A 26,320-nucleotide genomic window follows, 5' to 3' on the forward strand; every position below is an offset into this window, starting at 1 on the left:
AGACCAAAAGCGAGGTTGTTTTGTTTTGTGTTTGTTGAGATAGGATTTTAGCATATTTATATGCTAACAAGAAGGATCCACTATATAAGGAGAACTGGATGATGTAGAAGAGAAGTTAGTTGTAAGGCTGAAATCCTTGAGAAAATAAGAAGCCTTGTCATCTAGGACAATTTTGGAGAAGTTGTCCTAGGTGGGAACAGAGATGCTTCTTCCACTCTAGCAGATGGGAAGACAGAATGTGTAGGTGCAGATGAGGCTGGCTTTGTGCACTGGAGGTAGAAGGAAAAGGTAGGTCTACTTCGACTTTGAGTATTTTCTTTATGAAGTACGTAGTACATCAGCTTGAGAGAGGTGCTAGAGGCTTCAGGAGGGAGGACAAGGCATAAAACAGATCTTTCAGTGAGTGGGAAAGTAGATTTACTATGGAAGTACAGTTGCATCATTTGGCAATGTCGAGTGCCAATTTGACATCTGTGGTTGTAATTTTAAAGTGATTCAGTCAACACAGTTGTGTGAGTTTCTCTTTGCAGTATTCTTGGTGCTAAGTGGGTAATCAGGTACAAGCAGGATTGTGATTTTGCCAAACAAGATTAGTGGTAGCAAATGAAGAGTCTTTACAAGTGGGGCAAGAGTGCTAGCCCATTGGATTGGGTACCGATGGACATGAGGACCTGAAGGATGTGATGAAAGCAAATGTGGTAGTGAGTCACTGAAAGAGTGATGCAAGGACCTAGAAGCAGCCTGTTGGGTGGGTCACCATGTGGATGCTGAGGTTTTAATAATTATGGCAGGGACAGCAAGATTGTGAGCCAAAGGCTGTCATTATCAGTGGCTGAGGGGGCATGACTAGGAGAGAGAGGGTGCTAAGATACACTTCAGAGAACCTGGGAGTTTTGAGGGATGAAAGGAAAACAGTTTGGAGTGAGTTGGGGGAGGTGAGAAAAATCAGCTTCTACTCTCACAGGTGACAGGGAGGCAGCGTCCTTAAAGGAACGCCAAGTGTTTAGTTAAAATAAAAAGATGAAGAGACATTGAGAAAAAATAAGGGACCAAAAATGTCAAAGAGCTGATGAACTACGGACTGGAGCTTCAGAGATCAGAGGGAAAGAACCCGGGTAGGGTGGGAGGTAGGAGATTGTAACAACAAGGAGCTAATACTTGCTGAAAGCACCGTGTGCATCGCTCCACACGTACTTACTCATTTCATATGTTAGAAGCTATATAGAAAATTTGAGAAGGTGCTTCCTGTACAGAAAATTGGGGGGTGAATGGCGGGAGGTTAGATCTTATAAAGGTGATAGAAATAAATGGGCTATATGTGGCATGAGGAGATTTGTCTTGCAAACCAGAGCATGAGGTGATGGGAGATCTTAGGTGCCCATTCTCAGTAACAGCATTTTGGAGCAACGGAATGTCAATTAAAGGTTATTAAGATTATTGCATGTGAAATCAGAAGGTCCATTTGCCAATTGATTGGTAATCAATTGGTAAGGTCCAACCTTACCAATTACTCACTATTTGATCTTGGGCACCAGTTGATTCACCATTTGACCTTGGGCAAGTCTACAGCCGGGTGGGTCTCAATTTCTTCATCTATAAAAACAAACGACCAAAAAAATAAGTGAAGCTAAATGGTGTGGTTGACTATGAAAGCCCTTAACCAATTGCAGACTGTCAGGTGTGACTATTGTGGTCACGAACAGCACCGTGCTTGAAGAAGATTATTTTGACCATAGTGTGCATAACAAGTTAGAAGGAGGCAAGACTAAGTGCGTGAGTGTTAGAAAAATATTAAAACAGCCCAGGCATGGTGAGTGAGGACCTGAGCTAAGGTCGTTAACTGCAGCAATTGAAGAAGTTCAGGATAACTTTTGGATTGTGATGAAATGATTATGATTTAGTTAGGATTTGGTGCAAGCCCAATCTCTCCAAGATTTCGGGTTGCATGACTGGGCTGGTTGGTACATTGTACACTGGATGGTGTGTGCCCCAGTATGGACTATAGACAAGACAACAAGCAACGGTCACCCAGGAGCAAAGACTTAGCTAACTGAGCCACTGTGAACTCAGTCCAGTTGCTAAGGCCAACTTGATGCCAGTGGCCACCAAGGACCAGTTTTGGGGGCAGGCAGAGTGGGGGCGAGGGTCCAGGAGTCAGACTTCGGTTCACCTTCCAGTTCTATCAGCTCTGTGACCCTGGGCAAGTTATATTTAAGCCTTTGTTTCTTTATCGGTAAAAATAGGGACACTCATACTTATCCCATAGTACCTGTTGTGAAGATTAAAATAACTGGGATTACATGTGTGGAGGGTGTAACCCAGAGTTCAGTGAGTAATAGGATCTCTACAATAATAGCTATGATGCTTATTCCTAGATCTTGAAACTATCTAGGAGCCAAAGAAGGATATTTTCCCAATTGGTGGTACAGTGGGGGACTGTGTCTAGGGAGGGATTCAGTGAGGGATTGATAAATTGGGAATGATGGCGTCAGAAACGACCCCAAACCGAAGCTGGTGTATAGGTTACCTTCGACTCTGATGAAACAAGGACACATCCCTTCTCCTGGCATAGTCAGTTTTATACGTCTTACTTGCCTCATTCCGTCTTTCCCAGTGGCTTAGCTCTGTCTTCAGTGACAAAACCCAGGCATAGTTCTCATATTTTTGCTCAATGGTGGCTTCTAGGAGCTAGCCACTTGTGGCTTTGGGGGGACACTTGTCCTGTGAATGCAGTGACTACCCATGTTTGATGGAAGCAAAATGGCAGTCTCTTTGGCTGAAATGTTAAAGCCACCTAGCCATGTGAGTGCCAGACAGAGACCAACAGCATGAAAAGGGTAACTCAAAATATAACCCCCTCCCAACTCCCAGTCCCAAGGAGGGAGAGCCAGACAGCTCCTCAAACAACATTGTGAATAAAAAGGAGTTTGTATGTGAAGTTTCTTTCTCTTAAAAGCCTAACTCTGTACATGGTGGCCCCTTGATCAATATTTGTTGATTTAAAAAAAATTAATGAGGAGCGGGGTAAAGCAGAAAGGAACAAAATATTCTAGGCTCCTGGTGGAAACAGAAACACATGCACTGTGTACTCACGGAAATGTGACCATAGGGGTCAGGGTTGAAGTCATGAGACCAACAACTGTTGGGTTTGGTTTAGGAAACCTGTCTCACCACCTTCTAGAACTTCATGTCATTTGATCACAGGTGACACTGGATGTCCTGGTTTCTCTTTAATGTCCCAGGGAAGCATGAGTTAAACAAACAATACTCTATGGACAGTGTCTCAGTCAAAAGGGTGAAGAGGTTATGCTAGGATATCAAACAGTGACAAAATTCCACTGGCTGCATACAGCAGTGGCTTACTTCTTCTTATGCAAGGTCTACGGTGGTCCTGGTGCCCTTCTGGGTGGCTGTCCTGCATATGTTAGCACATCATTCTAGGCTACTTCAAATGTGGGATTTCTCCTTTATCAACATCTGCTACTCTGGCCATTGTGGTGGGGCTGGGGTGGTGGGGGGCAGGTGGAGGGAAGGGCTTGCAGAGCTGAGAAGCAGCAGTTCACGAGGCCATGACCAATTTCAAGGGTGAGGAAGTGATTCCTCTCCTAGGCCCGGAATGGAGGAGATGGGTACTGCTGAGTAGTAGTGAAGGCCACCGCCAACAGTTACTCCAACCTCTCGGTTACCAGCTCTGACTTGGTTTTCTTTCTATTATCCCTTTAAGGAAAACGAAATGAGTATTTTGAATTTACAATTCTAAAATTCTTCAAGACCTTTTCAGGTTCCTCACTCAACGTTGCTTCCGACCTTTCAAATGTGTAGTTCGCAAAGAGAACTTTTTTGGAGTATCAAATAAATAAATCTTTTACTACTTAAGATGCAGTGCCCCTCCCATCTGGAAATTTACCTGTGAGCCCTGTACCAAGTGCGGGGATGTGGTTTGGCCCCCAGAGGCGAGTTTGTGTTAAAATAAAGGACCTTTTGCATACCTGTAGCTAAACCTGCCTGGATGATATAAAAATAGCCCCAGACTTTGGCCCTTTAAAATAGACAGAGAAGGCATTATTTAGAAGAAGTCTGGCCCAGTTCTGAGGTCTTTCATTATAAGCCACAGTAAAGTAATAGCTTGAAAGTTACTGAGTTTTTACTATGCTAATTTACTGGGATGAGTGCTTTGCATACAGATCTCATTTAAATTTTACTACACCCTAAGAGATACACTTTTATTATCTTGATTTAACACATGAAGAAACAGGCTTGGAGAAGACACTTAACTAACTCTTCCAGACCTTCACAGATCAAGGTTTGGATTCAGGTCATCTGACTCCAGAGCCTTCACCCTTAATCTTTACCCTTAAGGGAAATGGGGCGAATATTCCAGTCTGCATATAAATAAGTGTTCTCGAAACCCTGACCATTAGGGTTCCTGTGTAGCCACTCAGTCCTGGAGAACTGCTGAGTGGTTACCCCCTGTCCCGGACATCCAGGTGGTGTTCCTAGACATCAGATGTGTGGATGGAATTCTGTTCTCTGAGCCTTTCACTAACAGAGTGCTCTGTGTGCTTCTTGTGTCTTCCAGTTGACCGTCCTCCAATGGAACCCTCCCAGTTTGTTTCCATTGTCCCTAAATATCCAGACAAGATGGGATTTGATGAGGTAGGAAAGGTGTCTGTGTGTGCATGTGCACACATGTGCATGTATGTGGCGTGCTTACACGTTTGTATTAGAGCACAAGCCTGATGACACATTTGAGAGCCAGCAAGACTGACCTGGCTGCTGAAAAGGCATTGAGGTCTTGGGAAAATGACTCCGTTTTTGTTGCAGCTCAGCTTTCTTATCTTAAAAACTGAGCATCGTACACACCTGGGACTAAGGTAATATTGTGTGTCAACTATATCCAAATTAAAAAAAAAAGTTTTTTAAAGGAGCATCATGGTGGGGCGCCTGGGTGGCGCAGTCGGTTAAGCGTCCGACTTCAGCCAGGTCACGATCTCGCGGTCCGTGAGTTCGAGCCCCGCGTCAGGCTCTGGGCTGATGGCTCGGAGCCTGGAGCCTGCTTCCGATTCTGTGTCTCCCTCTCTCTCTGCCCCTCCCCCGTTCATGCTCTGTCTCTCTCTGTCCCAAAAATAAATAAATGTTGAAAAAAAAAAATTTTAAAAAAAAAATAAAAAAATAAAAAAAAAAGGAGCATCATGGTAAAGTGAATTAATCATTGAGTTAGAAAGACGCTACTGTTTAGTCCTGAGTGCAATTATATATTTTCTAGGAGCAGATATTGCTATATTTTGTAAACCTTCCAATCAAGATTCAAGGGTCAGGAAAGAGGGTATATGTTTTAGGTATTGGAGGACCTTAACTTTATTCTGAGTGGATGGAAACCATTCTGGAATAGTCTGTGCTTTATTTTCTCTGTGCTCTTCTTCCATGGACAAAGATTGAGGGTAGGGTTGAGAGGAAAATAAAAAGAAAAAAGAAACCTATAGTAAAATTCTGCTTTTCCGTGGGCAAGCACTTCATAATAGCACTCCAAGGGCCATATTTAATATAAAGTTTTTCCTTGTTTGTTTTTTAATTAATTGATTTATTTTTGAGAGAGAGAAAATGAGTGGGGGAGGAGCAGAGAGAGAGAGCGAGAGAGTGAGAGAGAATCCCATGCGGGGTTCGATCCTGTGAACCACAAGATCATGACCTGAGCCAAATTCAAGAGTTGGAAGTTAAACCGGCTGAGCCACCCAGGTGCCCCTATTATGAAGTTTTGATTGCATGAAGAAGGAAGCAAGAATATAAAGAACTCTCATCAGCCCTCGGTTCTCTAGGTGAGAGGACCCGAGTGTCTTTGTATATATTCATTTTCAACACATTTCTATGCGGACTGAAGCAAAAGAGATCAAATGGGACAAAACCAGGATCTTCTAGCTCTGGTCTTCCCATTTGGATGTGCGTATAAGGACTGGGTTACCCCTAGAAGCCTTCTGGAAAATGCCAATTCTAGGAAGTTATATAGATATAGAAAGTGATTACCTGGGCTCTAGAACAGAGATAAGATGGTAGAAAAGGGGGTTTTCAGGGACCTTTTTCTTTCTCCCAGTACTCCCTGACCTTGTGGTGGTGTGTGGGCTGAGTTTGGCTATGTAGCTCTCTCTCTGTTTGCTGTTCACGAAGTATGAGCAAGCCGTCTGTGTTTTTTCTTCATGGCTACAATTTTTATTGCACTTGTCCTGGCAGAAAACTGGGACTGAATTATTATTTACTAAAGTCTTCCCAGACTAGAGGTCTCTGGGTTAAGGCGACTTTTTGTTGCATATCTGTTCAGTTTTTGTTTTGTTTGGGCTTATTTTTGTTCTGCCGGAGTGGCCTCAGGTAGCTCCGTGTGTACACATGAGGAAATACCCCTTCCTTTCCGTATCTTTTAAAATCATGGGATGAAACGTGGCCCATCAAGGTGTGTCTCTAAACAGGAAGAACACGAAATGTGAAAGAACACAATCTATTAAGTTATAAAGTCCCAAGTAACAAGGCAAGTTAGAGTCACCACAGAAATGATGTTTAAAAAAAATAATTACCCAGTTATGTAGATAAGAGAAGTAATGAAATCACGATGCACCCAATTCACTTTGCCTTAACTCAGGTGGATAATTTCTTCAAAGGGGACATCTTGTTTTCCCATCAGTTTCTTTGCCCAGTGCTTTATAAAGGGATGGAAGTGAGAATGTTTTGTAAGGAGAGGTTGAACGTTTAGTTAGTGTAGCTTTTGATCCAGTAAAACATAGAACATGTTGATGATTACATTAAAAGGCCATGTGAACCACAGCTTTGTCCCCAGTAAAGTCTGAACCCCAGCTGGTTACAAGACATAGTCTCTTCTTTATTCTGGACACAGCATAAAGCGAGCTTTACCTAAACCACATATCACAGACATTTTAATCGGTGTTGTACTTGAGAGATGAGGTTGTTCAACTCCCTCTTCTTACAAACAAGGGAACTGGAGCCGGAAGCATTAAATGTCTTTCTCAGAGCCATTTGGGTGGGCTAGTCAGGCTGAAGCCAAAGTCATCCCACTTATTCCTTCAGGTTTCTCCTCATCAGTATTTCTTTTTTTTTTTTTAAACATTTTTTTCATTTTTGAGAGAAAGAGAGAGACAGAGCATGAGCAGGAGAGGGGCAGAGAGAGAGACACACACACACACACAATCCGAAGCAGGCTCCAGGCTCTGAGCTGCCAGTGCAGAGCCCGATATGGGGCTCAAGCTCATGAACCATGAGACCATGACCTGAGCTGAAGTCGGACGCTCAACCGACTGAGCCACCTAGGCTCCCCCTCATCAGTATTTCTTACAGACAGCTGAAATCTCCCACTCTCAGAGGACTGGTTTAATGTTCAAAGTAAGTTTATTACTGCTTGTAGCAAAAGGACATTATGAAAACTCATATTTACCTGTAATAGCATTCGTGAGTCTTTAGGTACTTCTGTGGATCCTTAAATCTGGGAATAGTGAGGACAGTTTCACTACCCATAACGCTCTGCAGTGGCTTCATGATATGCATGTGTTTAGGACAGCCACCAGGAATTTAGGGACCCACGTGAGAGGCTACAGGTGGACCCAGCCCTCATGGAAAGAAATCTGAGTGCATATTTTGGGGGATTTCATGGACTAGTATGATGTGGAGATGATGTCTTTACATTTCTCCATTCCTCAAAGGGCTACTACCCCCAAGAGTAAGGCCCCTTCTCTTTACTTCTTTCAGAAAAACTCTCATGTCTCTAGGGGAGTTTTGGCAATTCTCAATTCAATTCTGAAAAATTCTGGCAAAGAAGCTACTAAAATTGAGACCTTGATAATTGGAAATAAAAGGGACGTGTTAAGATTAGTTTTCCTCATTCTTTGAATGACTTGAAATGTATTACAGTGGGTATAAACTCAAAGCATAGCTATTATTTAGTGCCCATGAGATAAGAGCAGTATCACCCCACTTTTACAGATGAGGAAACTGAGACATAGGGACCAGGCCAAAGCAAACATTTAGTAAATGATCGTCAGGGAATAGACTTAACGTCTGCTGAAAAATCTAACACACTTGCCAAACTACCTACCTCCTACCTCTGAGTCTTATATGTTTTGGGTTTAATTCACCTTTGGCCTCCAGAAGAGCAACGTTTTGAACTTTCCTTTCTCAAAAGCAGGGCAAACATGTCCACCAACAAAAGAAACAAAGAGAGGGTGAAGTCACTGCACATGGCTAAGTTTTGAACGTAACTCTGTTTGGATGATATCATTTGACTTGATATGAAATATAAACAAACCTTCATCACGGTTTTCCCTATTTTCTCCACTCCTTATTCTAACTGAAACTTTGGTCCTTACATTTACTTAACTTTCCATACAGCCTAAGATAAGACTTGTGTTTCTTTTCCTTCTTCTCTTCCTGCATTAGATTTTCATGATCAACCTCAAGCGCAGAAAGGACAGACGGGACCGGATGTTACGCACCCTGTATGAGCAGGAAATTGAGGTCAAGATTGTCGAGGCTGTGGATGGAAAGTGGGTTGGGTTTTTTGTTGAACCCTTGCAAATGTGGTTAGAGCAAAGTGTCCAAACTTGGGTGACATGAAGAAAATATGAGGAATAATGCATAACGAAAGAAAATAATGAGGACAAATGCATAACGATCTGTATATCCTGTTGCTTGAGATGCTTGCCATAGCCTGCCTGGGCTGATCACGTTTCCCAGGAGTATGTCAGGAAAGTCACAATAGGAACTTGGTTGAATTCCTTCAAGAGTTTTGTTATTGCTTTTGTTGATTATTTTGTTTTATTTTGCTTTCCTTTGTCCTTTTATTTGACACTTTAGTTCAAGGCATAGATTTTTGCAAAATTTACATTCCATGTTGTATGTTAGTTTGGCATATGAATGGCTCTAAGGAGTATGGCTAGAAGCTATTGTGGAGTTTCTTATCACTTCTGGAGAATTTCATCAATGTTTCTCAAAATGTGGCCTGGATACCTGTGTCAGAATCCTTAGGGGATGGTTAAGAGAAGAGCTTCCTGAGTCCCTTTTCAGGGTTGCTTAATCATGATCTCAGGACTGGGACTAGGAATCTGCATGTAAGAAGCCTCAAGGTGATTCTTGGGTAAGTTTGCCACATAAAATATAGGATACTCAGTTAAATTTGTCACAAATATTGCTTGGGCTTACTTATACTAAGAAATTATTTATTGTTTATATGAAATTTAAATTTGACTGGATATTTTATGTTTTACATGCTAAATCTTGCAACCCTGTTCTTTGGTGCACTAGAGTTTGGGAACCACTGCTTCAAATACCTAAGAGCCCAAGTTTTATTTATAGGCCACAAGGACCAGGGGAAACTAACTAGTTGAGTTGTGAGAGTTCTTTATGTATTTGGCATACAAATCTCTTGTCAGCTATATAATTTGCAAATATTTTCTACCATTCTATGTGTTATCTTTTCAGTTCATAATGGTGTACATTGCAACCCAAAAGTTTTTAATTTTGATGAAGCCCAATAAATATTTTTGTTGTTGCTTATGCTTTTGGTGTCATATCTAAGAATCCACTGCCAAATCAAAAGTCACAAAGACTTATTTCTATCTTTTCTTATAAAAGTTTTACAGTTTTATCTGATATATTTCCTACATATTCCATTTTTGCTCCATTTTGAGTTAGTTTTTATATGGTGTGAGGTAGAGATTCAGATTCCTTCTTTTGAACATAGTTTGGGCACCCCTGCACCATTTGTTAAAAAGATTATTCTTGCCTCCTTTGAATTGTTTTATCACCCTTGTCATATGTCACCCTTGATTTTCATATGTTAAACCAACCTCACAATCCTGGAATAAATCCCACTTGGCCATGGTGTACAATGCTTTTTATACATTGCTGGATTCTGTTTGCTAGTATTTCCTTGAGATTTTTGGATCTCTATTTATAAGGAATATTGGCCTATAGTTTTCCTGTGATGTTTTTTTCTGGTTTTGGTATTAGTATCAGGATAATACTGGCTTCATTGTTCCCACCTCTTCTTTGGAAGAGTTTTGAAACTTTTTGGAAATTTTGTGAAAGATTGGTGTTAAATTCTTTAGGTGTTTGGCAAAATTCCCCAAAGAAGCTAGCTGATTGTGTGTCTTTCTTTCTGGAAAATTTTATTACTAACTCAGCTGCTTTACTTTTTTAGGTGTATTCAGAATGTCCATTCCTTTTTGAGTAGTGGTTTGTAACTTTCTAGCAATTTGTCAATTTTATCTAGGTTATCTAAGTTGTTGGCATACAGTTGTTCATAGTATTATCTTAAAATCCTTATATTTTGATAAGGTCAGTAGGGGGTTGCCCACTTTTTAGTTCCTCATTTTAATAATTTGAGTCTACCTTTTTTTTTTCTTGATCAGCTTAGCTAAATGTTTATCAATTTTGTTGATCTTTTCAAAGAACCAACTTTTGTTTTTGTTGATTTTCTCTTTTGTTTTTCTATTCTCCATCCACTTATTTCCACTGTAGTCTATATTTTTTCCTTCTGCTTGCTTTGGGTTTAGTTTGCCATTCTTTTCCTAATTTCTCTAAATGGATTATTTAGATCAGATTATTATTTGAGGTATTCTTTTTTAATGTAGGCATTTATAGCTATAACTAGCCCTCCAAATACTACACCAAGCCCATCGTGTAAGTTTTGATATGCTGTGTTTTCATTTTCATTTATCTCAAAACATTTTTTCATTTCCTTCGTGATTTCTTCTTTGACACATTAGCTATTTAGCAGTGTGTTGTTTAATTTCACATATCTGTGAATTTTCCAAGCTTCCTTTTGTTATTGACTTTTAAATTCATTCCATTGTGGTTGGAGAACATGCCTTATATGATTTAAATCCTTTGAAGTGTATTGAGGCTTAATTCATGATCTATATGTTTTTCATGGTTTTTCTTAGAGAATGTTGCATGTGCACTTGAGAAGAAGGTGTATTTTGCTACTGTCAGGTGGAATGTTCTGTAGATATCTGTCAGGTCTAGCTGGTTTGTAGTATTTTTAAGTCTTCTCTTTATTTGTTGTTCTCCTGCCTAGTTGTTCTATTCATTATTGATAGTGGGTGATTGAAGTCTCCCTGTATTATGGTTGAATAGTCTCTTTCTTTCTTCAGCTTCTCAGTTTTTGCTTTATGTTTTTGCTCAGTTGTAAGGTGCATATATATTTGTAATTTTTGTCTTTCTGATGGATTGATTTTTTTTGAAAGAGAGAGAGAGAGAGAACAAGAATGAGCAGGAGTGGGGGCAGAGGGAGAGGGAGAGAGAATCTCAAGCAAACTTCACACCTAGCACAGAGCCCAACGTGAGGCTCAGTCTTATGACCATGAGATCATGACCTGAGCCAAAATCAAGAGTCAGACAATTGACCAAGCCACTCAGGTGCCTCAATTCTTTTTTTTTTTATTATAAAATGTTCTTCCTTATCTCTAATAATTGCTTTTGTTTAAAAGTTTATTTTGTCAGGTATTAATATAGCTCCTGCAGCTCTCTTGTGGTTACTGGTTACATAGTATATCTTTTTTCATCCTTTCACTTTGAACCTATTCATACCTTTAAATCTAGCCTGTCTCTTGTAGACAGCACAGTTGTCATGTTTTAGGACATCATGTTCCTAAAAACTCATTCTGCTAAGCTCTGCCTTTGATTGTGGGGTTTTATCCATTCATATTTAATGTAATTACTGATAAAGTAGGATTTATATCTGCCATTTTCCATTTGTTTTCTGTATGTTTTACATCTTTTTATCCTTCTGTTTTTCATTATTGCCTTTTTGTATTAAAAAGATACCTTCTACTCTACCATTTTAATTCCTTTGTTGTTTCTTTTACTACATTTTTTAAAGTTATTTTCTCAGTGATTGCCGTGGAGATTGCAATTAACATTTTGATTTATAGTAATCTAGTTTATATTAATACCAACCTCCTAGAAGACAACATAGGGAATATGCTCCTAGACATCAGTCATGCCAATGCTTTTTTTGGGATTTGATGCCAAAAGCAAAAATAAACAAGTGGGACAACACGGCAAAAGAAACTATCAATGAAATGAAAAAACAACCCACCTAATGGAGAAAATATTTGAAAAATCATCAACTTATGAAATATTTGAAAATATTCATCAATATATTAAAAATTCTATATCTGATAAGGAGTTAATTTATACAATATATAAAGAACTCATTCAACTCAATAGCAAAAGCAACAACAACAACAACAGCAACCAAACAGCTTGATTAAAGAATGGGCAGAGATCTAAGTAGATATTTTTCCAAAGAAGATGTAGATGGTCAACAGGTACATTAAAAGGTACTCAACATTTTTAATTATCAGGGGAATGCAAATTAAAACCTCAATGAGATATCACCTCACCCGTATTAGAATGGCTATTATCAAAAAGACAAGAAATAACAAGTGTTGACAAGGCTGTAGAGAAAAGGGAACACTGATGGGCTGTTGATAGGAATGTAAATTGGTGCAGCCACTGTGGAAAACAGTATGGAGGTTCCTCAAAAAATTAAAAATAGAGGGGGGTGGGAGGGAGGGAAGGGTGGGTGATGGGTATTGAGGAGGGCACCTTTTGGGATGAGCACTGGGTGTTGTATGGAAACCTATTTGACAATAAACTTCATATATTGAAAAAAAATTAAAAATAGAGCTACCATATAATTCAGCAATTCTACTTTTGAGTATTTATCCAAAGAAAATGAAAAGATGAACTCAAAAAAAATGCACCCCATGTTCATTGCAGCATTATTTACAAGAGCCAACCTAAGAGTCCAACAGGTGAATGAATGGATGTGGCACATATAAATATATACAATTAAATTTTATTCATCCATTTGAAAAGGAAGCCATCATTTTTAACAACATAGATGGATTTTCAAGGCATTATGCTAAGTAGAATAAGTCAGACAGGAAAAGACAAATACCATACATATGGTCTCATTTATATGTAGGAAGGATCTAAAGAGGGAAAAAAAAACCAAATTCATACATATAGAGGACAGATTGGTGATTCCCAGAGGCAGTATTGGAAGGTGGATGAAATGGGTAAAAGGGGTGGAAAGGTACAAACCTTAAGTCATAAAATAAGTCATGGAGATGTACACCATGATGAGTATAGTTAACAATACAACAATATTGTATTGCATATTTGACAGTTGCTAAGAGAGTAGATCTTCAAAGTTCTCATGATCACAAGATAAAAAAGTTGTAACTATGTGAGGTGATGAATGCTAAGTAGACATTGTGTTGATCATTTCATAATATATACAAATACCAAGTCATTATGGTATATGCTGGAAACTTATGTTATATGTCAATTATATTTCGATAAAAAAAGCAACTTAATTTCAGTGGCATACAAAAACTTAGCTTCTTATATTGCTTCCTTCTTTTCCCCCTCTTTTGTTCTATTGTTGCCAAACAAATTACTTCTTTCTACATTATATGCCCGTTAACACAGACTTATATGCAGCTTTGATTTAAATCAGGTAAGAGAAGAAAGAGTTATAAATGAAAAACATGCTGTCATTTATATTTACCTATACAGTTATATATCCCCATGCTCATTATTTCTTTATATGGATCCTTATCACTCTCTAATTTCCTTTCATGTTGGCATGAGAACTTCTTTGGCATTTCTGGTAGAGATCTGCTAGTGATGAACCCTCAGTTTTTGTTAATCTGGAAATATTTTAATTTATCCTTCATTTTTGAAGGACAGTTCGAATAGATACAGAATTTTTGGCTTTTTCAGGTAGCACTTTCAATAGGTCAACCTACTGCCTTGTGGGCTCCATGGTTTCTGAGAATCAGCTGTTAATCTTATTGAGAATACTATATATGTAGTGAGTCACTTCTCTCTTTCTGCTCACAAGATTATCTCCACTACTTTTGTTCTTAACCTTTTTTGGAAAAAAAAAAAAAACATCCAAAGGAAAGATACTGTACATAGTTCCTTCCTGTCTTCATCCTCTTTAGTATTTAATGCCATTAGCCACCTTCCTTCATTAGGAAAATACTTTCTCAAAGCTGTCAAAAACCTGGTGATACTTAGAAGTACATTGGCAATTGTGAAGGATACACTATGCATAACATACCCTCTTGTCTTCCCAAAAGCTTGTAATGCTGCCATGACACATTAACCCTGATGAGCTCCTGAGGATTGATGGGAAACCTGAGAAGTCTTCCTCAATGTGCAGAAAGGCTCTGGGGAACATCCGGAACGCTCTCTTTCTGCCTTTTGTGGTGGGGACATCTCAACTTGTTGATTTTCAGACATTGTCTCTCTCATGCAGGGCACTTAACACAAGCCAGTTGAAGGCCCTGAATATTGAAATGCTGCCTGGATATCGAGATCCCTATTCTTCCAGGCCTCTAACCAGGGGTGAAATCGGCTGCTTTCTTAGCCACTACTCTGTCTGGAAAGAGGTAAATAATGCTTGCTTGCTTGCTTGCTTGCTTTATTTATTTATGAGAAAGCATGAGCAGGGGAGAGAGAGAGAGAGAGAGAGAAAGTAAGTCTTAAGCAGGCTCTGTGCTTAACGTGGAGCTCAATGCAGAGCTCAGTCCCATGAACCTGGGATCAGGACCTGAGCTGAAATCAAGAGTCAGATGCTCAACTGACTGAGCCACCCAGGTTCCACAATGATGCTTTATTTAGATATGCATTTTTGTAATGAGGAGGAAGGAGAGTGGGACTTTGTAGGTGAGTTCGGGCCAGATATGAAGTGGACCCATAACTCTTCTAGAAGTATGCTTGGAGGTTTCTGTTGCCTTCTGCCTCTCTCTGACATAGGCCAGCAACAAACAGGCAAGGGTAGCCTTATTGCCACTGGGATGATGACAGGGGAACATGCCATTTTTCAGGAGGCTACGCTTCTATTGATGCATCCTTATCCTTAGTAGGAATGCCTGGTATTGTACGTATCCAGCATGCCATTGTTTATTAGATGATCTCATACGAGGCGTCACGCAGAAATCATATGAAGTGGATCAAGAGGCCTGGACCCATTTTACCCAAGAGAAAATAACTAAATACTTAAAGATATTAAATTAAATATCTTCACAAGAAGTGGCAAAGCCAGGACTTGAAACCATGGCTTAGAGAACAGACATTGATGGAGGGAAGGATTGGTGTGTGGGGTCTTGATTAAGGGTCAGTTCCCACAAGAAAAGAGAAAGTCCCTAAAGGAAGGGCCTCTGAATGCCTTCTCTCTTTGAATAATCCAGTCTATGCTATCTTTTTTTTTCTGTAAAATTTAAGTGAAATGTAATAGATATGTATAAAATTATATAGAGCGTAAAATACAGGCCAATGAAATTTCACAAACCGAACAACAATACAGCCATGCTAACTGGTACGCAGATCAAGAAACAGGTTGCCAGCTCCCCAGAAGCACCCTCTCTGTATTTCCTTCAAGGGAACAGTCCCAAGGATAATCACCATTCGACTTCTAATAGCATAGAATAGTTTTGTCTGCTTTTGTAGTTTTGTTTATATGCATGGAACTACATAGGGTATTGAGGTATATCCTTGCAGTATCCTTTCATTTGTGAGATTCATCTGTAACATTCGTTTAATTGTATATCATACATTCTCATTGTTGTAAGTAAACACCCCGTTTATGTAACCATTCAGCTATCGGATGGCATTTGCTTAGATTCCAGTTATGAGCTATTACCTACTGTGCTACTATATTCTTGACTTTTTAATATGTATTTACCTAATAAAAAATAGATATTGGACTTCTCATAGGGTATCTTCCCACTGATGGCCTTTACAGGTAATTGACCGCGAGCTGGAAAAGACTCTTGTTATTGAGGATGACGTGCGCTTTGAACATCAGTTTAAGAAGAAGCTGATGAAGCTGATGGATGACATCGACCAGGCTCAGCTGGACTGGGAACTGATGTGAGTGACAAGACAAGCTTATCCTAGAGCACTGAGAGGACACAGTCCTTTCCAGGGGGGCAGCGGGCCCCACCTCCCCAGTTGATAGGAGATACAGCACAGCTTTCCACTTTCCTGGTTTTCTCTCCATAAATGTTCCCAGAAACAAGGAGTGGAGAACAGACCCTGGTTTCTGCATCTATATACTCTGCAGGCTGAGAAAGAAACTATGGAAGACGGTTTGCGAAACCTGGAGACTGCCTGCAGTCAGGGGTCTTCAGATTGAGTGCTCACATGGGAGCACGGCAGAAATCCCACCAGCGAGGCAACAGATGCACAGAGACGTGTGAAAAGAGAGGACGAGGCATTCATTCAAGGGCAGGAGTCCTGTGTCACACTTGAAAGCAGGTTTCCTCTGTAGCCTCTGACAGTATGGGGGCTGAAGGTCAGCCTAAGAGTGCCTCTCTTGGGAAGGGCAGTGTGCAGTGTGGACAGTAAGAGCACTGAGCTGGGTTTGATGGAGGGTCAGAGGCTGCCTTAGGAAAACCAGCTTACCAGGGTAATGCTGGTTCTGAGTTGACATGTAGTCAACGCTTTGGTAGCTGCCTCTGGGAATTAAGTCTCTCTCTCTCTCTCTCTCTCTCTCTCTCCTCTATTTCCCTGTCTCTCTCTCTCTCTCTCTCTCTCTCTCCTCTATTTCCCTGTCTCCCTCTCTCTCCCCCTTCTCTCTCTGTCTCTCCCTCTCCCTTCATTTTCTTTTTAAACCAGATGATACTTTTTACTTCTCTCTAATGAGGCAGAACGTTCCCAAGCATTACGTTGGCTTCCCAGCTGTGTGTCAAAGGCAATTTCATCAAATCAAAGCCTGTTCATTTGGAGTGGCAACAGGCAAGCTGTCCTTACTCCTCCCATCCTCAGAGGGAAGCTTAACTATGGGCCCAGCTGGAATACTTGTCCTCTCAGAAAACATACCATTCTGAGCCCAAAAGAAACCTAGTGATGGATGAACTAATCCATGGGGGAATAGACCCAGAAATCAGTATGGGTAATAAAAAGAGACTGGCTCCCTGTCAGATGTCAGCCATGTGATTAGATTCTGCACTGTCCCTTAGGATCCTTGTTTGTTCCTGTAATCCTCCAGAAGTCCTCATGCCTCAACCTTTCTGAGTCTATAGCTCTCCAGCCTGTGACTACGCCTCATAGGCATGGAGCCTGGAAGCCATTTTATACTCACATGACCTGCGAAGGCGACTTTCACTTAAGCCTCAGAATCAGAGGACTCAACCTGGGGAGTCCAAGGCTTATGACGGGCACATGTCCTTGTCTACTTGTAGTTTAGCTGGTATATTTCTTGGGACCAAGTACCAACAGATCCAAGAAAGCGGAGTGGTTGGCTAAGGATATGGATACGGAAAATGATAGGGATACAGAAACAAAAATCTTTTCTAAATTTCACAGACTGATCAAGTCAAAATATTCCATTTATGTCAGTTATATACTATTAAAAATGGCGGTGGTTTCAATATTTTTGCCTATCTCTTTCTAAAATGAATATGTAAGGTATGAACTTTACTGAAACTCAAGATATGAAATCTGATAAGCTGTCCATGGCTGCTATGTGACATTTCTCCAGAAAAAGGAAATAGGAAATGGGAAGAGTAAACTAACCAATTGGAATGATCTAGGCAGTGCTGTCCAACAGTAATATAACCTGAGCCACATACATGATTTAAAATTTCCTAGTGATCCCATTCAAATGGTAAAAAGACATTAAGTGAAATTAATAATACATTTTATTTAACCCAACATCTCTAAATATTATTACTTTAATATGTTATCAGTATTTAAACTATTAATGAGATAGTCTACATTGTTCTTTCTACCATCTTTAATATCCAGGGTGTATTTTATGCTTACAAAACATCTGAATCTAGATGCTAAGTTTTCAACTGCTACAATAAACACCTTCTTGTCCTACTGAAACGATTTTGTTAAAGGGAAAAAATATTTTACACATCTTCAATTTTATTTTAAAATCTCAACTTAAACTACGTAAAATGAATCAGTTGAGTAGAGACTGTCCTTCGGGTCACATCTCAAGTGCTCAGAGGGACTTTCTCTTCCATTTGATGGTACATGAGAGAAATTTAGACTCTTTAGTCTGAGGGGACAGTGGCTGAAAAGATATGGTGTTTGATGTCCTGAGAAGAACTGAGGTGGACATAGGCTCCCTCTACAAACCCCCGGATGTTTGGATAAGAGGAATCCTTTACACGATGAAAGAGATGGTTTAAAGGCAAAATAGAGGAAGTCGGCTTTACCTCAAGGCAGGAAGCAGGCACCTCCTGAACTTGCCCCAGCCAAGTGGAAAACAAACAGATTCCAGACAAAAGTCACGGATCACAGATCTGTGAGTAGACGACGGGAAAGTCGGAATGGCTAAGGGTATATCTTGTGTTGCAGAAGTTGTTTGAAGAGGACAGGACCTGCCTGGATGCTTTGCTCAGAACGAAGTGAGGGCAGAGCTAGGTGTGTGTGAGGAGGAAGCCAGGCAGGCTTTCTTATTCATTCTCCCCGGGAAGGACCCATTCGGGGCCACTCTGGTTCCCAGGTCTTTTACTGTAGACTGTTTCTTTCCCACAGCCTCTTCTGTCCTGTGTTTACCGCTAGCATCTGGAGAGCTGTCCGAAAAATATCGAAGGCTGAAACTCTGGGGACTTGAAAACAAAAAACTCAGGATTCCCACATCTGGCCTTTTTTGTCCATTTCCAACCTCTGTAAACACAGCTGGAAGTCCCAAACCCTCTTTGGGAAGTGATCTGTGAGATCTTGTAGTCTCTCTACAGCTCCAGCCAGGCTGGAACACAGCGTTAGACAAGAGCAGTTGGGATGTTGATAAACGGAGCCAGGAAAACGACCCCATTAATGGCAGGTGACAGTCACGGTTGGTGATGGGATGCATTCTGTGGCATGATCCATTTAATATAAGACACAGCTGGTCCAAGCTTTCAAAAGTATCTGTAAACCTGTGCCCCGTTCTTACGGATGTCTAATATTCAAACTGGGATTTTCTCCTCCTTCTACTTCCTTTTAGTTATATTGGTAGAAAGAGGATGCAGGTGAAAGAGCCAGAGAAAGCAGTGCCCAACGTGGGAAATCTGGTCGAAGCTGACTACTCCTATTGGACGCTGGGCTATGTCATCTCTCTGGAAGGAGCCCAGAAGCTCGTCGGAGCTGATCCTTTTGGGAAGATGCTGCCAGTAGATGAGTTCCTGCCCATCATGTACAACAAGCATCCCGTGTGAGTCTCCCTGCACTGCCTGCCCGTCCCTTGGGCGCAGCCCTCTCACATATTCTGCTACTCAGCTTCTCAATAGTGCATGACGTTTTCTAAAGATGTACTGCTTTCCTAAATGATCTTTCTCTAATCATGACCCAGAGGGGCTGACTTGAGTGATTATCCCCTTTTACGGATACGGAAGATGAGGTGGAAACGGTGAGTTTTGCATAGGGGTCCACTGTCATACCCGGTGTGTAGTTTCACTGGAAATAATATGCTCGGTCCTCTCCTTGTTTTTGATCTTATTTCCTTAAACTCATACACCTGAAGGTGAAGGTCATCTTCCTAAGCACCTCAAGGTCATCAGTTCATTTCTCAGTCTGTCGTATGTACTTGTTGGCCAGGCAGGCATCCTCCTCCTTGCAGAGCTCACGGTCTGGTTGGGAATTCAGACTCACGAACAGTCCTCATGATGTATTGTGAGACCCACAATCATAGGAAATTCAGACCTCATGATATATTGTGAGACCCACAATCATAGAGATGAGTTAGAGGCTCAGGGAGGGTGGAGGTGGCCCCTGAGCAGGGCGTCTGTGGAAGAAGGCAGTGTGATGTTCACGGTTCCCACAGCACAGAAGCTTACTCTGACCTAGTGTTTATCAAAGGGCATGGAGATTGGTGGTTCACCTGTCCAGTCTCCCCAGTAAACTGTGAGCCCATTGAGACAGGGACAGTCTCACATCTCTGTGTCCTTAGAACCTAGTCCAAACTCTACACATAATAGCTGCTCAATCAGTGATTCCTAAATTCATTAATGGAGCAGGAGACCAGGTTCCAGCCTCAGCTCCTTCTCTCAGTTGCTGGGTGATCTCCTTACTAGATGAGCTTCATTTTAGTGGTTGAGAATTCCTGTCCCGTGTCTTGTTCATTCTGTCTCCTGTACTCAGTAAAGATGGAGCCCCTCACCCTCTTTGATGCAACTGACCTTATACCTACATCCTAGCAGGAATATGGAGGTCAACCATCATCCCTGTAACGGAATGAAAACTAACACCTATGGTACATGGACTGATTTAGGACCTAAGCAGATGTCCCCTCATATCTGCACAGGAGCCCTGGAGCAGGGGAGGGGGGGCGGTGGCGGGGAGAGAAGGCCAAGTCCTCCAACACTTGACACTCACAGGGAGCTGGGCTGCAAAGCCAAGTTGGCATGCCTGCAAACCGACACCATTTCATTCATCCCACCACTGCCATTCAGATCTCAGCTAATTTATTAATCCAGGAACAGGGCATTTGCCACACAGTGATCACATTTATCTATGACTGTGGTCCAACAGAGCTTAGCTCTTAACTTTTACAGCAAGACCTGAAGTCCATCTTTTAAACGAGTTCGTCCAAAGACAACAGAAATACCTTGACTGAAATTTCTCTTTGTGTGTTTGTCTAGGTCATCTGAAATCGTTTAAAGAAACTTTTATTGTGTTTGTAGACTAAACTTTTCCACAAAAGACACAATTTTAAAAATAATCAAAGGCATCCATGACACTTTAAGAGATAAGCAGCAAGGCCCCTATGCTCTTTCCCCCAGTTCTCTAAGTGTCCTACCCCCTCACACACCCCTACTCCTGTTGTTTGCAGAGCTGAGTACAAGGAGTACTATGAATCCAGGGACTTGAAAGCCTTCTCGGCAGAACCCTTGCTCATCTACCCCACACACTACACGGGCCAGCCAGGCTACCTGAGTGACACGGAGACCTCGACCATCTGGGACAATGAGACAGTGGCCACGGACTGGGACAGGACACATTCCTGGAAGTCCCGGAAGCAAGGCCACATCCACCGCAATGCCAAGAACACAGAGGCCCTGCCATTGCCAACCTCCTTGGATGCCATGCCTTCGAGGGACGAGCTCTGAAGGCTCCATGGGGGATTCACCACCCTTGGTTTTTTTCTAACGGGCTATTCATCTGTTTGCTCCAGTTTCTTTTAGTGGCCACAGTCATCTAACCAAAGTGGTCTGATGTAATTGAGCAAAGTTAATATATTCTTGACAGGGGAGGATAATAGGGAAACTTAACCCAAATTTCCTAGGATGGCTAGAAGATAGGCTTTATGGCAACCATCGAGATGAACTTCAGTGTAGACACCGAGCCCTTCAGCTTATTATCCAGATGATACTGCTTCCTACATTAAGGATCAACAGTATGGCCCAGAGACTCATCCAAGAGAAAAGTAATCACATCAGTAAGTGGGTGGGCAAGGTAGCCAAGCCACCTGACCACATCTGTTGGTCTTGTGGGTCCATTTTATATCATAGGTATGACCTTGAGAACTTGTGTATGTAATTGGGGAGGGGGATCAAATAATTTAAAATCAAAGTTATTGGGCTTTGGTTTAAAGGAATTCTGTCATAAGCCAAAGTTAGCTGTTCATCTCATTACCCAGTAGGGATGGGTGGGTATTTGGGTCTGTCTGAACTTGGCCTTGACTATCATGGCAGTTGAAGCTCTCATACAGAGATTTTGCCATGTGGGTATAGTTTATTAGATATTTGAAAGTTTGTGTAGATGTTTGAGAAAACAAGAACTCAGACTTTGGCCTTTTCTATTGTGGTCACTTGAGTTAGGATGCTCTATTTATGAAGATAAATTTAATATATAAGGGGTTAGGGCTGGTGTCTAACTTCTGTCCCCAGGGTCCCTGTGCTGCCACTGCACGTCACACTCTCCCCTCCGCCCCCGAGCCTGGGAATGAATTGTGAGTGTAAGTTTTATGAGTCACTGTTAAGAGGCAGAGCACATTTTCAGGCCAGCAACTGTCCTTGCCTGAGTTTTTCTATTTTGAGTTATTTATTCTACAAAATGTGGGGGAAATATGTGTAGGATAAGGCAGAGAAACAGATTTTTCAAGCTCTCAGAGCACCCTAGGGAGCAGTGAGTGTGCGATCTGGTTCTCCTGCATTTCCCAGCCTGGCGTTTTCAAGGGAGGCCTGTTGAGTGGGAGGGTCTCATCACCCGGAAACAAATGCTTCTCCGTTTCAGATGACAGACCTTGGTCAGAAACAGTGGACTGAGCAACTGATTTAGGCCAACCATGAGGGAGGCTCTCGTAGTCAGCATCCTGGGCAGATGACCTCTCTGCTCTCTTCACAGACTGATTTTCTCTAAAGTGCAGTGTTGGGCTACATCTTCCCTGCCAACTCCACAATCTGTGTTCCTCAGATTCTCATGATGGTTTGCCTCAGGTTTGCATTCCCCCCGCCCCGCCCCGCAAGCAGTGAAACTTTGCCTCCAGAAATACCCTCCCCACACCCCCCTTCCTGAGCTTCATGCTTTGGAGCAGAGCCCATGGGCAGGGCTGCTGCGTGAACCAAGCCTAGTGCTTCCTGGAGAGGGCCCCCAGGTTGCAGAACGAGGTAGCTTGTCTGCCAAAGAACACCAGCCTCAGCCTTCCTTCTTGACTTACTGCCCGTATTCTTCCACACTGATAGTAAGCAAGGAGGCTGAGGAAGGGGATCTCAGCCGACTTCTATCTTTACTGCTTTGACATACCTGTCAGAGCCTGACTCTCTTTTTTTTTTTCCTAGAAAAACAGAAGGAGCATCTGGGGAGCTAGTGAAAAACCCTTAGGTGATCCCTAAGGTTCCCTTGGGTATTTTGCATTTTGTTTGCATATTTGAGTGTGTGCAAGTGTGCCTGGCTTTCATGATATATATTTTTTAATAGGGTGGGAGGGATGTTGGGAGTGGAGAAAGATTGAGTTGACTTTTGTGTGGTTTTGTTTTAATAGAGAACATTTTTTTTTCCCTTTTACTGTCAGCTGGTCTGATGGGTTTATGGATTCTCATTCTTAAAAGACATTGGTCTTAAGTTCTAGAATTTTAGATTAGGACTGTTCTACTGTGAATAAAGTTCTGGCTCTGTTAGCCCAGACATTGCTTCTGCCTGCTCAGGTCTGGGATCCCAAGCAGCGCTCTTTTGTTGTGAACATTGTGATCTGCAACCCCACCCCCGCCATTTGTTTTTAAAAAGTCACCTCTTCAGCAATTCAGGGGCTCCTTGACCTCATTGTTCCTGCCTCCACCCTAGTTTTACATCAAGATATTTGACCTTTGCAGTCACAGACCTTTGCCTCCGGCCATGGCACCTGTTCTTTGTCTCTATAAGTTAAACGCTGTCTGGATTCCCCCATGTGGATCTCCCCCTGGATCTTGGAAGCCAAGGCGGGATCTCCTGGATAGACGACCCTGACTCCAGCAGTGCTGGTGCTGCTGAGTGTGGACTGAGCACCTACAATTTGCAGAGGACACATGGTGTGGGCCTTGCTTTGGGTTCCCTGGGGCCTGCTGCAGGAACTCTGGAAGAGAAGAAAGAGCCGGCATCCCAGCATCCTACACTGTCTATCATGCTGTGTCGTTTCAAGGAGGGGAGATGATAAACTACTTGCCTTCTAGAGCTCTTTGTGAAAAATTAAAAAAAAAAATAGCTCAACACTATGATTGTTCACTCATTCCGCCAACACTGATCAATGGCCAACGCTGATGGAACTTCCAGGTCTGCCCTGGACCAAGGATGTTGGAGGCCGGAGATAGCCAGTGCTGCTGCTCGCCCCCATGGCAAACGTGGTCACTGACCTTCCTGTCCACTGGGAGTTGTTTTAGACTCCTGGGTAGAGGTGGGCAAGCAGAAAATTTTTCTAGGCTACAGAAAGACAGGCGTCCCCAGTGGGAGAGTGGTAAGGGAGGGTCCATCTTATATTTTTGTTCTATAGGCCAGTCTAACCATTCATTGAAGACACTGGCTGGTTTAAGGCCAAAGAACTTTATCCCAGGGCAAGAAAGAAAGAAAGAAAGAGAAAGGAAAGGAAGAAAAGAAAGAAAGAGAAAGAGAATCCATGCTGGTATCTCTGACCCCTTGAATTTCAGATCAAGCTTCCCCCAAACCAGGTATGAGCACTGCCTTGTTTCAGGCCCTGTGCTGGGAATCTCAGAGGACGAGGAAGGATCCCTACTGCTGGGAGGTCCGCAGTCCAGTGGGGCAGCCAGGGAAGCAGGAAGGCTTTATTTCAGGGACAGGAAAGAAATGGGCTGTAGGACCTCAGCCCAGTTCTGCCAAGGAAGGCTGTTGGGGCAGTTTTGCTGGGAAGATGGCTGGGGAGGTGACAGTCGTGTTGGCTTTGGGGGCCTGAATGGGCATTTGTACAGGGAGGAAGGTTGGGTGTGGCACATGGTTTCTAGGCACTGGTTTCAATGCTTTCTAGGCACTGGGAAGGTGTGCTGCTGGGAAGAAGTCTGCTGGGATGTGATGGGGGATGGGGATGTATTGGGGTTGGTGACGGGAGACGAGATTGAGACCTGATCACGATGGCAAGGTAAATGAGCTGCCCTCCCTCCCCGGTTATCATATGTCGTGAATGCAGAGGCCATTGTTTCTGGGGGAATTCTAGGTGTGGTTACTGACAGCAATGCAAAAGTTTGCAGTAAAACGTTGGTGTCTAAAGGGAAGTTCCCATTCAGTTACAAACTTGTGGGTCTTTTCCCTTTTGGTGAAATAAAGTGTAAAGTAAATGTGAGTCTTCCCAAGAGACGTCTACAATGTGCTTTTGAGACGTTCTCTCCAAGTAAACAGAGTGGGAGAGAGAGAATCCAGAAGTCATATCCATTGGTGACAAGAAATCCATTCACTGAGGAGTTAAATAACGACAAAGTGAGAATTAAAATGAGGCTGGTCATTCGATAAGAAGGTACCACGTCACAGTGACATAGGAAATAAAAAATAAGAAGCCTGGGAAATAATCATTATGCCCATGTTTTATGTTCTGTGGTGAGGTTTATTATTTCAGAGAGAACGTTCCTCCCACAGGACATTCTGATTAAATATGGCTGGGGGGGGAGGGCCAGGCGGAGAGGGCTTGGCAGATGAGCAGGCTGATGGCAGCCTTGAGTCAACCAGTGGCAAGGAGACAAGGATGAAGAGTCGGACTGGACTTATGGTGGCCACTGCGTCCTTTTGGCCTGGTTGGAAAAGAGAGAAAATGATGGTGGTTTTAGCGCATTGCGTTATAGTAGATTACAAGAAAATGGTGCCTCCTCTTATCACGAGCACAGGACAAGAGGATGTGGCTTGAATCACAGCGTGAAGACTTTAGGTTGAACATGCAGGAAGAATTTGACAGAATTATTAAACACCAAGTGGGATTCCAAGGCAAGGCGCTCCATATTAAAATGTGCTGCTGGGCAGGAGAACGGTTTCCTTCTGCTGTGTGAATTTACCCAACCTAAAATGGCCTGTGTTTTTGCTTCCACCCATAGATGTATTAATACTTGGAGTGATCTTTGCTCAGGCCACTTGGGTGACACCAGCTGAGCTGCCCCAGCCCAAAGCCATCCTCCCATCTGCCCTCAAAAAGGGTAGAAAGAGCGAAGAATCGCCTCTGAGTATCGGTTTGTCTTTATTTTTAATTTGCTGGGTTTATTTTTATGTCCCTCCCTGTAGTTTCCTCAGCATGACTGCCTCCGGAATGGGCGTTTTAATAAAATCTCACGTCCCAGGGCATGCAGAGCGCCAGCTTCACAGCCCCCGTGAGTTCAGAGGGGGCTCCTCCGGTGTTTCTCCTTCCAGGGGAGGCTGGACAGACATCTGAGCTCTTGGTCATGGGCTAACTTGACTTTCAGAACATAGTGGACAGTGCTCACTCTCTCTCTCTCTCTCTCTCTCTGGTCCTCAGAAGAGCTTAGAAAATAATGACAAAGTGTCCTCTCCCAAAACAGTGGTTTAGAGATTCCCCCAACCCCCCGATCCCCGCCATCCCCCGCCCCCAACTTCTGGAATTGAGATGTCTAAATGCTGATGGTGTGGCTGCTTTGAAAACCTCCCACACTGACTGAAAAGACTTGAAGGAGATATTATTGTTCAGGCTGGGCCCAGGGAGGACACCACGCGGGGAGTGTGAGGGGACAGGGGATTTGACTGGAGAGAAGAGGTGTGGCTTCCAGGGCACAGCACACACAGCCCAGGCAAGGAAGTGCAAGGACAGAGGGATAAGAGACAAATGCAGGCCCTGCAGCAGGGAAAGTGGGGCTGGGGAACCTGCCAGAAAAAGAAGGGAGGG

General features: G+C 42.4%; 1 protein-coding gene across 2 annotated transcripts in view; it reads left to right on the plus strand.

Annotated features, from left to right (window-relative positions):
• COLGALT2 (collagen beta(1-O)galactosyltransferase 2) overlaps positions 1-23,700 on the plus strand; it is a 118,780-nt gene extending 95,080 nt beyond the window's left edge. Inside the window, exons 7-12 of one of the 2 annotated variants that reach the window (XM_043567994.1) lie at positions 4,580-4,656; positions 8,434-8,540; positions 14,336-14,468; positions 15,824-15,951; positions 19,025-19,231; positions 20,658-20,842. In XM_043567994.1, the coding sequence (XP_043423929.1) occupies positions 4,580-4,656; positions 8,434-8,540; positions 14,336-14,468; positions 15,824-15,951; positions 19,025-19,231; positions 20,658-20,676 (671 nt within the window). In that variant the 3' untranslated portion in view covers positions 20,677-20,842. The other variant, XM_043567993.1, reaches the window with a different exon arrangement.
• The last annotated feature ends 2,620 nt before the right edge of the window (positions 23,701-26,320 follow it).

This window comes from Prionailurus bengalensis, chromosome E4 (assembly GCF_016509475.1).
Source record: "Prionailurus bengalensis isolate Pbe53 chromosome E4, Fcat_Pben_1.1_paternal_pri, whole genome shotgun sequence".
Classification (NCBI taxonomy): domain Eukaryota; kingdom Metazoa; phylum Chordata; class Mammalia; order Carnivora; family Felidae; genus Prionailurus; species Prionailurus bengalensis.